General features: G+C 33.2%; 1 protein-coding gene across 6 annotated transcripts in view; it reads left to right on the top strand.

Moving 5' to 3' along the window:
- Positions 1-13,503, top strand: part of MICU3 (mitochondrial calcium uptake family member 3) — a 56,675-nt gene that overhangs the window by 22,684 nt on the left and 20,488 nt on the right. For 2 of the 6 annotated variants that reach the window (XM_064511106.1, XM_064511107.1), the window contains exons 6-10: positions 639-721; positions 3,594-3,665; positions 4,994-5,032; positions 8,017-8,112; positions 13,370-13,470. In XM_064511106.1, coding sequence (XP_064367176.1) covers positions 639-721; positions 3,594-3,665; positions 4,994-5,032; positions 8,017-8,112; positions 13,370-13,470 — 391 coding nt within the window. The remainder of the gene's footprint in view (positions 1-638; positions 722-3,593; positions 3,666-4,993; positions 5,033-8,016; positions 8,113-13,369; positions 13,471-13,503) is intronic. The other 4 variants (XM_064511110.1, XM_064511108.1, XM_064511111.1 and 1 more) reach the window with 2 other exon arrangements.

The following is a 13,503-nucleotide window of genomic DNA, read 5'->3' as shown; positions in this document are numbered from 1 at the left end:
TCTGGCTATTTGTATACATTGCAAATCATTGATTATCACCAAAATATTCACTTAACCTTCAGAGTCCCCATGTTTCTGAACTGGATTAAAATTCTAACCTGATTTCAAATTTCAATGAGCCTAAGCATGTAAGCAAGAAAGTTCCAGGTCTCTTTTGCTACATCATTTGTTTTGACCAGAAATTCCATTTTTTTACCTTTTTTTGCAAAACTTTTTGAAGTGCCATGTAAAACTTCTGTGTTTCCGTTAAAAAATATGTATTTTCTACAAAGCTACATTTTCTAACATAAGATGGGTTAAACAAAATGGGTTCTATAACCCATGTCTATAAATTAACACTCATTACTACCAAACCAGCCACTACTGCAAGGTGTTTCTTCCTTGGATAATTCCTGTTGTACTTCCACTGGGTATTTCCTCTAATGTATGAATTTGGAAGTGTGCCTTCTGTTTTCGTAACATGCATAGTATTATTAAAGCAATGTTAGATTTGCATTTAGTATGTGCACCAGTGTACCAATTTAAACTGGTTGAGGATATGGCTTTTATAAACAAATGCCAAATAGTATCATAGAGTTTTATACTTGTTTTTTCTAAGCAAATGAAGGACTGATTTTTTTTTTTTTTTTTTTTGGCAGAGCCTCATGCAGGTTTTAGAATTGCTTTCAACATGTTCGATACTGATGGCAATGAGATGGTGGACAAAAAGGAATTCTTAGTGGTATGTATATTATCAGTCTGAATGTTTTGATGTAATCCTGAAATTCATTATTTCTCCAGATTCATACTCACGATCATGTTCATATTCATGAGAACATATAAAATGGTAAACAGTCGCTCTTTTGTACAGTGCACTTGTGTACTGTATATGATTTTTTTGACATTTAATTCCAGTTTTCATCTGGATCTTCTTAATTGCTACTACATTCTTAAATAAATAGAATGTTGAAGTAATACTGCTGTACCTATGGTCAGCAGAGTTATTTGATTGCCATAATGATGAAGGAACTTCTGAAAGAATATTTTCCTTTGAGACAACTTCACTTTGTCATTCATTCTTCTCATGATCCCAGATGAATTGATAGTGTTACATTATGTCAGTCAACATTTTCATCTGTTTTGGAAAAAATCTGTAATGAAATAAAATACACTATATGTGCATCTAGCTTGTCCTTCATAAAATCCTGTTTTATCAAATCACTGCACCGTGTATTTATATGCGCATACTTTCATGACCATACCCTGAAGCAATTCGGGAAGTTGAGGTTCAGTGATTCTGTTAAGAAGAATATTCTTGGTAGCAAAATTGATGTTGAGCTAAATAATTTTGATGTGCTTTTGAACAATGGCAGGACACCTAGAAGTTGGGAACATTTTTGTTGCATCGAAGGTTTTATTATATTACGAATCTGCATTATAGTATTTGTCAAACTAGAGCTTTGCTCACTTTATGGCTTGAACAAAGCAGTTCTGTAGATTCTTTTTGTTACTTATTTAAGCATAGGGTTTTTCTACTTTTTTTTTTTCTTGTTAGAAATTTAAACAGTTCCTTTTTGCTTATGTCATAGGGGTGAGGTCAGGGAACAGAAGGATTGTGTTCCCTTGTTACAGGAGATCTTGTTTTTGCTGCTTTCAACAGTCAATCTCATTATCCTATTTCAAACAATGTTCCTATGAAAGTACTCCCAGATCCTTTCACGTTCACTTTTCTACTCATTGGTATCCTATAGCACTCTTTATGAACAAAAGATCCATTTCTAGAAGTTTAGCAAGTGCTTTAATGATGAGTGCAACAGAATCCTACTCCCTTTGCTTCCATGGCTGGGGAAATATATCCAAGGATGCATTACTTTTTTCAGATCTTTTTTGGTTTTTCATTTACTGCCACTTTTCTCTCCTCCTTGATGGCTTGTCGCTTCGCTTTTCACAAGGTATTTTCTTTCTACTTCTATCTCTTCATTTACCTTTCTTTTTTCTACAGTTTTGGGTTGCAAGCTGTGTAATACTCTAGGCCATCAATCTTAGCTAAAAGCCCTCCTATCATGTCTCTTTCCTTGTCAGGATAGTTACAGTAATTTGTGCCTGTAGATTGGCAAAAAAAAATTAGAAAAACATACCAAGATCTGTAAATTATTCCTTCACTCAAAAACAGATACCGTGATGACAGAATATCCTGGTCTGTGTTTGCCTTACAGGAAATTCCAGAACATTGTAGTCAGTTTTGGAAATTCTTAAAAATGTGGTTTCTAAATGCATTTGCTATTTGATCTCTAAATACTGTATTCATTTATTTCATTTCCGTCATACCCCTACAGTACAGTTTGGTGTTCCCTTTGTCTTAATCAGCTGCCTTCTCTGAAATATGTTATTCTGAAATTTAAAACATGCTTGCAAAATTTATCACATCCATTTCACATTCAGATCCCTGTGGAGCTCTGTGTGCTTTATCAGACTTTGGTAGGTAAAATCTGGTCTTTGCAACAACTAACACAATTGTGTAATTATGGTACCACCATTGGTATGTCACCAGTTGGATGTTTGGTTCTGAAAATACTATGTTCTAGATCAGACAGATTTGTCAGGAATAGTGTGTGTTTTTGTCCTCTCCTTTAAGCAGATGTATAATTGTGTATTTGTATAATATTTTCAGATGCAGTTTTTAAAAATCTGAATTTCCTTGGTGGAGATACAGATGGGATCATAGTTAATATTGCTCTGTCTGCTTTGAAGACTAAACATTAATTTGTCACTGTTTCTTCTAATTGTGGAGGATTATTAATATTACAATAAAGATGAATAAATTATTTTAAAAAATTTAAAATACAGAAAATTACGAAGAAAAATAAGTATAAACAAACTATTCCTTAGTCTGAAGACTTTGTGATTTCCAAAAATACATATTTTTAAGAATCTCTCAAAATGTTTTACATTTTGTATTTGAGGTTGTCTCAGAAGTAAGTCGTGTTTAAAGCTCCTAAAACAGAGAAATCTGTGAAAGGTGCACTTTGCAAGACTAACAAATATTCTTAAAAGGGCTTAGAAGAAACCCTATTAAGCAGTAGTGTATTGTTGCTGAAAGGGAATGTTTCACTCCCAGCAGGTCTTTCCACTCCTCCCTTGTGCCAGTAGTAGTAAGAACTGATGTGGCTGGAAATTAATAATATGAAAAAAAGATCAATCCAGCTGACTACATAGCCACACAAATAGTAGGACTTGTCAAGAAAGGATGTGCTGGGAAGTGGTGAATAAGGAAGGCTGGAACTCCCCATTTTTGGTAACAGTACAGATCTGGATTGGTTAAAATATAAATTGAATAGCATGTTCTGAATATTGTACTCCTAAATAGAGTTATTAGCTTTATTTTTAGGAAAAACTATTTCCTTTTTGCTTTTTCTGTGATGGTTAAGGTACCAAAAAGAACATGAAGGCATGAATATGAACAAAAATAACATGACTGGAGCACTGATCTTTACCTGATATTTTAGTAAAGAACTACATTTTAATACTATTTGCAGTGTTTATTGCAATTAATGATTGTTATACACGTGAAGTAGCCTGAATGCTAGATAAGAACAAAATGGTTTGTTTTGTAGCTACAAGAGATTTTCAGGAAAAAAAATGAGAAGAGAGAAAAAAAAGGAGATGAAGAAAAACGTGCAATGCTTGTAAGTATGTTAGTTGCAGTTGGTAGTCGGGTTTTTTATATATAACTTTTATCATTAAAAGAATATATATTTTAAGTATATGTAGATAAAAAGCAGGATTTAACCTAAACTACAGTTCTTAAAAATATATTTAATTGACTTATAGAGAAGAAAAATACATATTATATATTTAAATGTTATATTATGTATTTTTAAAGTAGCACTGATTCCATTCAAAATCTGCAAATCTAAGAAAACTGAATAGTAATGACCCAATATCATTGTCTGTAAGAGTGAGAGATCTTAATGGCAAGACCGTATTCCTGATTTCATAACTTACTAAAAATGTTAATGTAGACATACTGATTCTGATGCTTGTTATTAACACAGTGGTTTTAAAATAGCTGCTGAAATGTGATAAGCAACCTTAGATTTTATAGTCAAATTGAATTTTTTATTAAATACTATTCATGACCAATGCAAAATGTTTTGAGTTATTTATATTATGTGAATAGATTTTTGTGGAACATTGAATACGCATTCTAATTTAATGTCAAATTTTAAATTTATTATGTATATGAGAAAGGTAAGTGAGAAATACAAAAGTTTGTGGTTTGTCTGGATGAGTTGAGATGGCAGCAATAGCAGGTACTTCTTCTAGTGGTAGACAGGTAAAAATCAGTGGCAAGCCTTTGTCAATCCCACAGCAGAAAAAGTATGTTCATTTGCAATGCACATATTTATGGCAGAAATTCCTCACTATAAGAAACATTTTGACATATCTACAAAGCTTTCTTATGGTTCCCATTATCCTTTTGGGACAACAGATTCAAGACTTCAGATCTTTGACCTGAAAAAATTGGAAGTTTGAAGTTTAAGAGTTAACACTTCATAACTTTCCTGAGCAAAAAATGAGATCTTTTTCTCCCACCCAGAGAGACATATCTTTCTCTAATTTTCAAAATTCTATTATTATTATACTATTATTATATAATATGTACTAACTGTTCAGTTAGTATTCTTGAATCTCTTGCTGACTGTTTATTCTGAGCAAAAGAAACTTACACCCAAAAGGAGAGCTTTTGAGAAAGGTAAAGAAAGATTACAAAATGGAATATTCCTCTTGACAGTAATCTCAAGTCTGTACTTTTTTGAAAATTTAAAGAATGAGATTGAAAAGAAAGTCAACAATTTGCTCTCCACTGCCTTTTTAAAAATCAAAACAAAATTTCTAATAATATATTAAATGATGATATGCCTGTCTTAACCTATTCTGTTGTTTTTTTCCCTTCTTTTGGCTTCATTCTGACATGTGATACTTGGCTTGGCCCATTTTTGCTGTATGTCAGCGTCTTCAACTTTACGGATATCATACTTCTACTAACAGTGTATGTACTCTAAACTTTTTCAATTAATGCAGTCTTCACCAGTGAGGTGAAATAATATGCTATCACAAAATTTGCTATGTTTATCTTCTTATCAAGTAAATTACTTCTGCTAACTAGTCAAAATGTGATGGATCTTCCACAAAAGGTTGTGTATGTTTGTTAAAGCATTTAGAAACAGGCAAGCCAACCAGGAGGAAAGCTTGCTCTCTCTGTTTAGATAAAATGAAGGAAAAATATTTGATAGGAGAAGGACAAAATGTATGTTGAGAAATCATAGACCTGGTTTTGATGAACCTATGTAAATTGTCATCCTACAGCCATCATTAATCCAGGTCCTGTCTTGTCTCCGTATGTATTACATGGAATAATAGTTAAATTAATCTTTCACCACTTTGTCCCCAGAAAGTCAAAAGAAGAAAAGCTCTTTTCCAGGTTCCTTTTTTTCAGTGCTTCACTTACAGAACAAACAAATAAGAACTTGTTATGTTAATCTTAAAGTTACATTTTAAAGTCTGTTTCTTTGTTACTTGTGTATTCATTCATAGGAATACACAGATTTATTTCCTGTGAAGTTAGCACACAGAATTTTGGCAATATACAGGAAGGAAATCTGTTGAATAAAAAGATGCAGAGGGATGACATAGATGCTGTAATGTGTAGAAAAGTACAAAAGTGCCATGTTGGGCCCTTCTCCTCACCATAGTCTTTAAAAAAGCCTCTTTTTTTGAAAAGTGTCAAGTTCTGTAAGCCAGATGGTGTGAGTATTAGTGCAGTTTTAAATGGATTAAATTTTTCTGTATTTTAATTTGCACAGGTTAATTCTCTTAAGTCATGTTCTGATGCATACTGCAGACGTGTGTTAAGACTAGTTCAGCATGTATTGCATGAGTGCTTTTTCTAGCCGAATGCCAACTGAAACATGATAATTATGATGGGATGCATGCAGGGAAAATAAAATGTGCACGCTCAGAGGTACTAATTCCATTGGCTAAAGTAAATCTCCAATAAGAAAAGAAATTCAGTGAATGCTTACAACACATATATTACAGAATTCCATGAATTGTATGCATAAAAGAGTGAAGTGATACATACACATGACCCAGTAAATATCAAAGGGATAAATAAGTGTCTAAGTAAATAAGAGAGCAACTGAAGCACTGAGGACCTAATCCTGTACCCACTGAAGTAAACGAATTTCATTGCATTTAGCATTAGGACTGATTGTAGTTACATATAACAATGCTGTGACCGTTATATACAACATGTTACTCCACAACAAGAGAAAGATAAAACCATAATGTTTCAAAAATGGAAAAAAAGTGCATGTCAAATATGGATGTGATTACTGGTAGTTTATCAGATTTCTTTGATGATAATTTGCAGAGAGAGCTGACTTGTATTGTATAGAAGACAAAACTACATAACAGAACTTCTAGAAGCAGTAGTAAAGTTGAAAAAGAATTCAGATTATTTGGCATATTTCATTCCAGCAAATATATTGTCATGTTCAGTAACCAGGCACACTTCATATTAAATATCTTAATGGATTTTTATCTTTTCTTTTTTATAAAATTACATATTGACTTAGTGCTGAAATATTACTTCTGTGATATTAAGAGCATTATTTATGTAAGATATAAATTAAATAATCATTCATATATAAAGGTATTTATATGTAAAACACATCTGAGGCAAATAATCACAAGACAGTCCCATAAGCATTGAGTCCCATTACATTGGTAAGAGCCCTTAAATAATATCTTTAGTCATGTAACTGTATTACTTCTGGCTGTATTTATTTAGCAAGAGGAGCATAGTAAACTCATATTCACTGAGGAGATACTGTGCTAAAGAGCGTTAAGGAAAAACAAAATTTTTAACTTAATTTATGTGGAAATTTATATTTATATGCACATCTATATGGTATATTTTTATATATATATGTATCAACTGTCTAAAGAATGTCATACGTTTATATTTCCACAGTTCACATTATGTGGAACACATACGAAAAATAAATTTCATTCTGTGCAGTATTCTTCACAGTAACTTTGTGGTTTTACAGAGCATACAGCAGTCCCATCAGATTCTGCAAACTGCATGATGGGATACATTTTATGTCAGTAAATTTTTAAGAGAGCAATGTGTGCTGACTCAGGAAAAAATAAGGAATTTTTTTTTCATTTGTAGCTAGAAGATTAAGCTCATTCTGTGTCTTTGTCTTGTGTGCCCAGATGGACGTGAGTAGGGAGTCCTGAAAATAGGAGACCTACTTTAGATTAACTTGTGGAGAGAAAGGGAAAAACGCATTCAGTCTTAATAACCCCAACCAAGTTCAGATAGCCTTCAGCTGTGTTCCAGATCATCTCCCCTAGATTCTTTGGGCAAAAAAATGAAATGTATTATGTAGCTCTTCCAAGACTAGCTTCAAGATAAAGGAAGGCTTATTATAAAAAAGGAAGATTTTCCAGGCTTCCAAAAATGACACAGAACATTTAAGAGTAAAAAGGTAAGCATATTTTCTTTAGACAGATTAAATACTTATTTTCTGTTAAGTTTGATCATCAGACATGCATAATGTTGAAAAAGAGAAAACAAATTTCATACCATAAGAATATGAATTAATATTTTTCTCAGAGAACAAAATTGCTGAAGAAACAACAGCAAGATACTGAGTTTATATGGATGTTGTCAAATGTACTTTTAAAATACATTCCATAAATTATTTTCTTTGGGAAAGTGGAGTCTGGTGATGCTTCTGGCACAGCCACTTTACAAGTAATAAGTAAATAGCTGGAATAGACCAGTATTGCTTTGAAAGTATCTTTGGTTTACAAGGTAACTGTGTAGCGACTTCTCAGAGCAGAAACAAAAGAATCAAGCCATGCTTTTGAAGATCAGTTAGAAAAAATTGTAAAGTCTGTAAGCTGTTGCTTTACTGTTCTTCGGTTTTGAAACGGTTGTGCTTCTTGAAACTTCTGCAGGTCCTTAAAACAGAGGGAGAGGACCTTGTCCCCAGAAGCTATTGGGATACTTTGAGACGTAGCACAAGCCAAGCACTCTTTTCGGACCTTACAGAGGTATAAGACAACCTCTGTCTCTGGTCCATAAACAAATTGCTATTTTATTTATTTCTGTTTTATTTGTTGTCCTATTTTATGCATTTTGTTTCTTTTCCTCATTTTAGATAGTGTTTTTCTTAAAACCTGAAAGTTCTCAGATGAAATGGATTTCTTTCTATGCAGTGCTATTATTAGAAGTTGTCATTTCCAAGTAAAAGCAAAGTTACCTTTTGAAAGAGCAGGACGCTCAAGTCCTCTTAAGTCCTTATTGTAAGACGAATTTTCTAAAATTAGTAGTGATAATATTTCAGTTACCATAATAATTTAGGAAACCTTTTGACATCCAGTGATGTGATGACTTTAAATGAGAGTTACAGCCTTTTAAACTTTTAATCTTTAGGCCCTTTTGTGGGCTTTTAAAATGTGCTGTTTATGTACATTATCAAAGATTATCTTCACAAAAGCAATATCATGCAAAGATTAGTTTAAGTTTGTTGGATTGAACCAGGAATGTTTTAAGATAATTAAAACAATTGGTTACATTAGTCAGTCTTTTTGAATATTACATAATCATTTTGGGGGCCTAGCAATGGTGCCATCAAATTAATTTACTCGGTTCTTTAAATTCTAAGATACTTGTTTCATGATCTGCTTTCAAATAATTGAATAATAGATACTTATTTGTACTGACCATTTACGAGAGTCAGAACACTAGATCATTTAGGCATTTGTGTGCCCCATAGAGTGAGGTTGATTGCTTTGCTGGTTGTGGCATTAAAGGACACACAATAGCTCTCTACTGACTGTCAGGTCTCAAGTCACATTCTTCATAAGCAGGATCATAATGAGAAGGGAACATAGTACTGGAAGGGACCTCCTGGGTAAAACAGTCTTTCTGCTTGCTTCATAAGCAATGTATGCTCTATATTAAAAGTAATTAGTGTTTTGTCCTTGCCGTTCCTATTTGGAAGCTATTCTATAACCTGAGGACTTTGGACTTTTTCTAATTTCCAACTTAAATTTATTCATAGTCCCTTTATACCAGTCTGTCCCTTAAATTTAAATAGCCTTTTTCCTCTTCTTTGGTGTTAATCTCCTTGCTCATGGTTATATTTATAAACACAATCATAGCCCTCAGTTTTCATTTTCCTAGGCTAAGCAAACCAAGGTCTTTGAATATTCTCATAAGACAGAATCTCCATTTCCCAGGTATCAAATAGCCCGTCTCTGTACGTCTCAGCTTGAATTCATCTGCCTGTGACCAAAACTATATTTAGCGTTACAGAATTGAATTTTAGGCTGATATTTATAGCAGTAGTTCATAGCAATAATACATTCACAGTGATCCTGCAATAAACCAGTACACCTAGCCTTTCTTGTTTTTAAATTGATGAGCTCCTGAACTGCTAATCTAGTTATTAGTCCTTAAGGACTGGATTTATCCCACCTAATCTTAGATATGAACACTGACGTTGTAGGCTCCACCTAGTCAGCTAAGGGACATATAGAAGGGAGAGAGGACCTCCCTTTTCATTGGCTATTTAAGGAGTTTGGGGCACTGGGTTTCCTGATTTAGGTGTCTTTGTTGTTAATCTACAATTAGTTGGATGAATTCAGGCCTACGTTCAGATGGACTTAAGCTTGGTAATCTCTACACACTTTTAGTTTAAGAGGAAGAAGAATTTGTACAGATTAGAGATGCCTTAGAGTAACATCTGTAACCTACAATGTAATTAAAGCTTATGAGCAGCAATGTTAAACATTGATTTAAATTTGTCTATAAAATGTTTAAAAAACCTCTCTGCTCACTTGTTAATCATTTTATGAAGACAAATCATATTTGCTGCACAGAGAATTTACTACTTCTCACCGTAACGGTCTTTATCTTTCTTGGCATAAGTTTGAGCCAGCTGGCTTTCATCCACATTCTTATCTCACCCAGGTACTTTCACATCTGAATGATATTATAGCCATCTGTGCTAAGAAAGTGGCATAAAGCTAAGTGACATTGGAGTCTGTGTTGTCTTACAGCCTTTTGAAAAGGTCTTGTATAAACTGAAAAGGAGAGTAAATAAGGCTCATTCTTGTGAGAATCAACTTACAAGGCCTCTTTGGGAAAAAAAGAAGTTATTCATCATAGCCAGTATCTTTCCAAGACAGTTGTACAGTTGTACGGTGTTGTTTTTGCCATTGCTACTTCAGCAGCTATACGAGCATGTTGGAATGTGCCAGTTGCTACTGAGTTCAGTTTGTGAATTTGTTTTGAAATTACTAACTGAAACTGGAAATTAGGAAGGTTATTAGAACATTTGAAAATCAAGGACTTGAAGTAAGAAAGCGCATGTTAATTGAAAGTATAATATGCTTTCATTCTCGGAATGTGTTGATACAAGTGGACTATCGCTTGTGACTTTAAGTTACTTTTAATTGAACTTCTCTGATCCAGAGTATTGAACCTCTCTGATCCAGATCCAGTTACTGCTCTTTGGGATAGAGAAATTGAAATACAGACAGGAAAAGATTTTGCCATTGTGCCACAAGTTGATGATGTGATCAAAATGGTTGTCTATTCTATTTGTCTTTTTATCTGTATTTATATTAGTTAGTGCAAAAGTAAAGAGAAGTAAGACATTTTTATTCTTTTATTTTATTATTTTATCTAAAAGATATTTTAAAATATATTAGATCAGAATAGGGCCCCATGTTTGATTTTATGGAAATAGACTTTCCCTTATGTAAAATATAAAATTTATTTTATTTGGAAGAGTAAACAGTAGTTTTAGAGGGATAAAGCCTTTGTTTTTACCCTTACCTTTTAAGTAACCTAAGTTACATAATGCTGTTAATGCAGAAGGAGCACAGGAATAGTTTGTAGTTGCCTGCAGTTCTGTGGAGAAGCATACTGGGTTGAGTTTCTGGAGTGTTTTTTTTTTTTTTCATTTAGTGAGGCTGACCGAACGGGAATTGTGAAAAGACTTACAGATTGTATTTTTGTAATGGTTCTTTAGATATAGGTGAATGCAACATAAGTCTAAGGCTGTGAAATGTTTTTACAAGATGAAAGGCTGTAATTTAACATTTGATATCTTTTCAGTGTACTTGAGGGAAATTGTTTGAATGTACTTTGGGATTTAATTGTTTAAAAGACATAGGAAATCAGGGTATCTGCATATCAGTGTATTGTGTCCTGTAGTGGAGGATAACAATATTAAAAGACAAATAGTGATGACTTTTCTGAATTAATTAGCTCACTTCAAGAGCTGAGTTGTCTTAATTGAAGGACATGAAATATCTCTGTATGTATATATACACTATGTCATCTTATTTCTCCCTAGAGAAAAATATGAGAATAAAGAGGAAGCTGGAGTACATGAAATATAATCTTGAAAATCCTAAACTTATTATACTAAACTACGGAAGAGTCTCTCTCCTATTTCTTCAGTTCTTGGATGATGAAAGGAAAAGATTTGTGTTGTTACTGCCTCATGTTTTTCCTTCTTTATTCCCTTAGCTGTTGATACATGCATGCTCTTAATACATAGGGCATTTTAAATTTTTACAAACCAATATGTAAATTTGAAATTAATGTAGTCTAGATCAGGGAATGTAGATATGAAATGATTTTTTGAATCAGTGCTCTGTACAGCCTTGCTGCTGCCCTGACTTCAGTGAGGTTCTGAGCAACAGCAGAGTCTTCCTGCGCTGAGTTTGTGGTGGCTCTGAGACTTAGCTGCATCAAAAAATTCCAGCTGTTTCTGCTGCAGACTCTTAGCAAAGACATTCACTGCACAATATATGATGAAGAAAATATTGTATGTTGTTTGCATATTGAAAAAGATTTTCATATATGGATAGTCATAATGCCACAAATTTGTAGTTTATCTTTAGCATGTGTCATTTTAGGATCCCATTCTCAACATCAGTACTGCTGCGTTGTTTGCTATTAGCTACCGATCAGCTCTAAATCTTTCCATTGCTGTAGATATTTTAGTAAACCAACTCTAAAATACTTCTGAAGAATGACCAGGATCTTAAATTCAAAAAATACTGTCTTTCAGACAAATCTGTTTAGACTGCAGTCCTATTTTTGTAGTTAACAACAATCTAGGAGTTCAAACAGTGTTTTCCCTCTTTGCATTTCCAAGTCACAAGATCTTGTCTCTGTAAGAAAAATGGGAGCTTGGACAGAAGGTTCTCCCTAGGCAGGTGCAGCTAGGAGACCGAGTATATTCCTTTTTGCATTTCAAATGCTGACAGACATACATTAATGTCAGAAGGACATTGCCATAGTGGAATACTGTGGATTATTAAAGCCTTGTTTTACTGAACGATTTTTCTAGCTCTTCAGTATACCAAGAATTTCCTTGTAAAAGAGGTAGAGTCAATGTACATACATCCACAGTTAAATGTGATGAGTATTTAGTAAAAAAGTTGAATGTTGCATCATCACTATATACTGATCACAGTTACTTCTGTTTATTTGCACGTCTTGCTATTTAATGTATGAATCATCAAAATTAGTTGTTTTTACTGTTCTAATTCTGTGACTTACAAGTTGATAGTTATTTATTATGGGAAAAGTGCTATTACGTGTTCAAAGATTGTTGTGTGATGCGGAGACCACACACTCCATAAATAAAGAACATTCTTACATTAATTAATCAAAATAATATTACTTGAGGGAAATTTCTACAAGCCTGTTGTTTTAAATACATTTGGGCAATAAAATTTAAACTGTATTATTCTGCTACTTACAGAATAGAACCAAATAAAGTACACCTGATTGATACGAGTGTTTTTGGAACACAGTCCCATACTTAATCTTTTTGAAATATTAAGCAAAATATATGAAATAACTTCTTTTAATTTCTGTGCAGTTGCATAGTAGAAAGGAAGGGAGATTGTGTACAAAGGGAGTTATTTTTATGGTTTACTTCAACCATGTTGGGTTGTTTTCTTTCCAAGAACTTTCTGGATTTTTTTCTCATACTTTTTTTTTTTTTAAACCTTCATCACTGTTTCCACTATGTGTTATATTGTTGCTTTAAGGGTTTTATACTAAATGCAACTAACTACCTAATGCTATTTTGTGTGAAAATTGTATGACTAAATTCATTTAACAGCCTTTAATACTAAAATCTTTAACACTGTAAACGTAAAATGCACAAACTCTTTTAGTACAAAGGTCTGTTGTCCTGGTAAGCATTCTTGGATTATAGTTCTATAACCAGTCCAATTATGGTCTTTCTTCCCCCCCCCCCCCCCCATATTTAAGCGTGCCGATGATATTACAAGTTCACTATCAGATACTACACTGCTTGTACACTTTTTTGGCAAGAAGGGAAAAGCTGAACTGAACTTTGAAGATTTTTATAGGTGAGTCTCAATTTTATAAATTCCATGTAAAGA

The sequence above is a fragment of the Dromaius novaehollandiae genome, chromosome 4 (genome assembly GCF_036370855.1).
Source record: "Dromaius novaehollandiae isolate bDroNov1 chromosome 4, bDroNov1.hap1, whole genome shotgun sequence".
NCBI classification, from domain to species: Eukaryota; Metazoa; Chordata; class Aves; order Casuariiformes; family Dromaiidae; genus Dromaius; species Dromaius novaehollandiae.
Note: the sequence above shows the minus strand (reverse complement) of the source record. Positions and strands in the feature narration are given on the sequence as shown.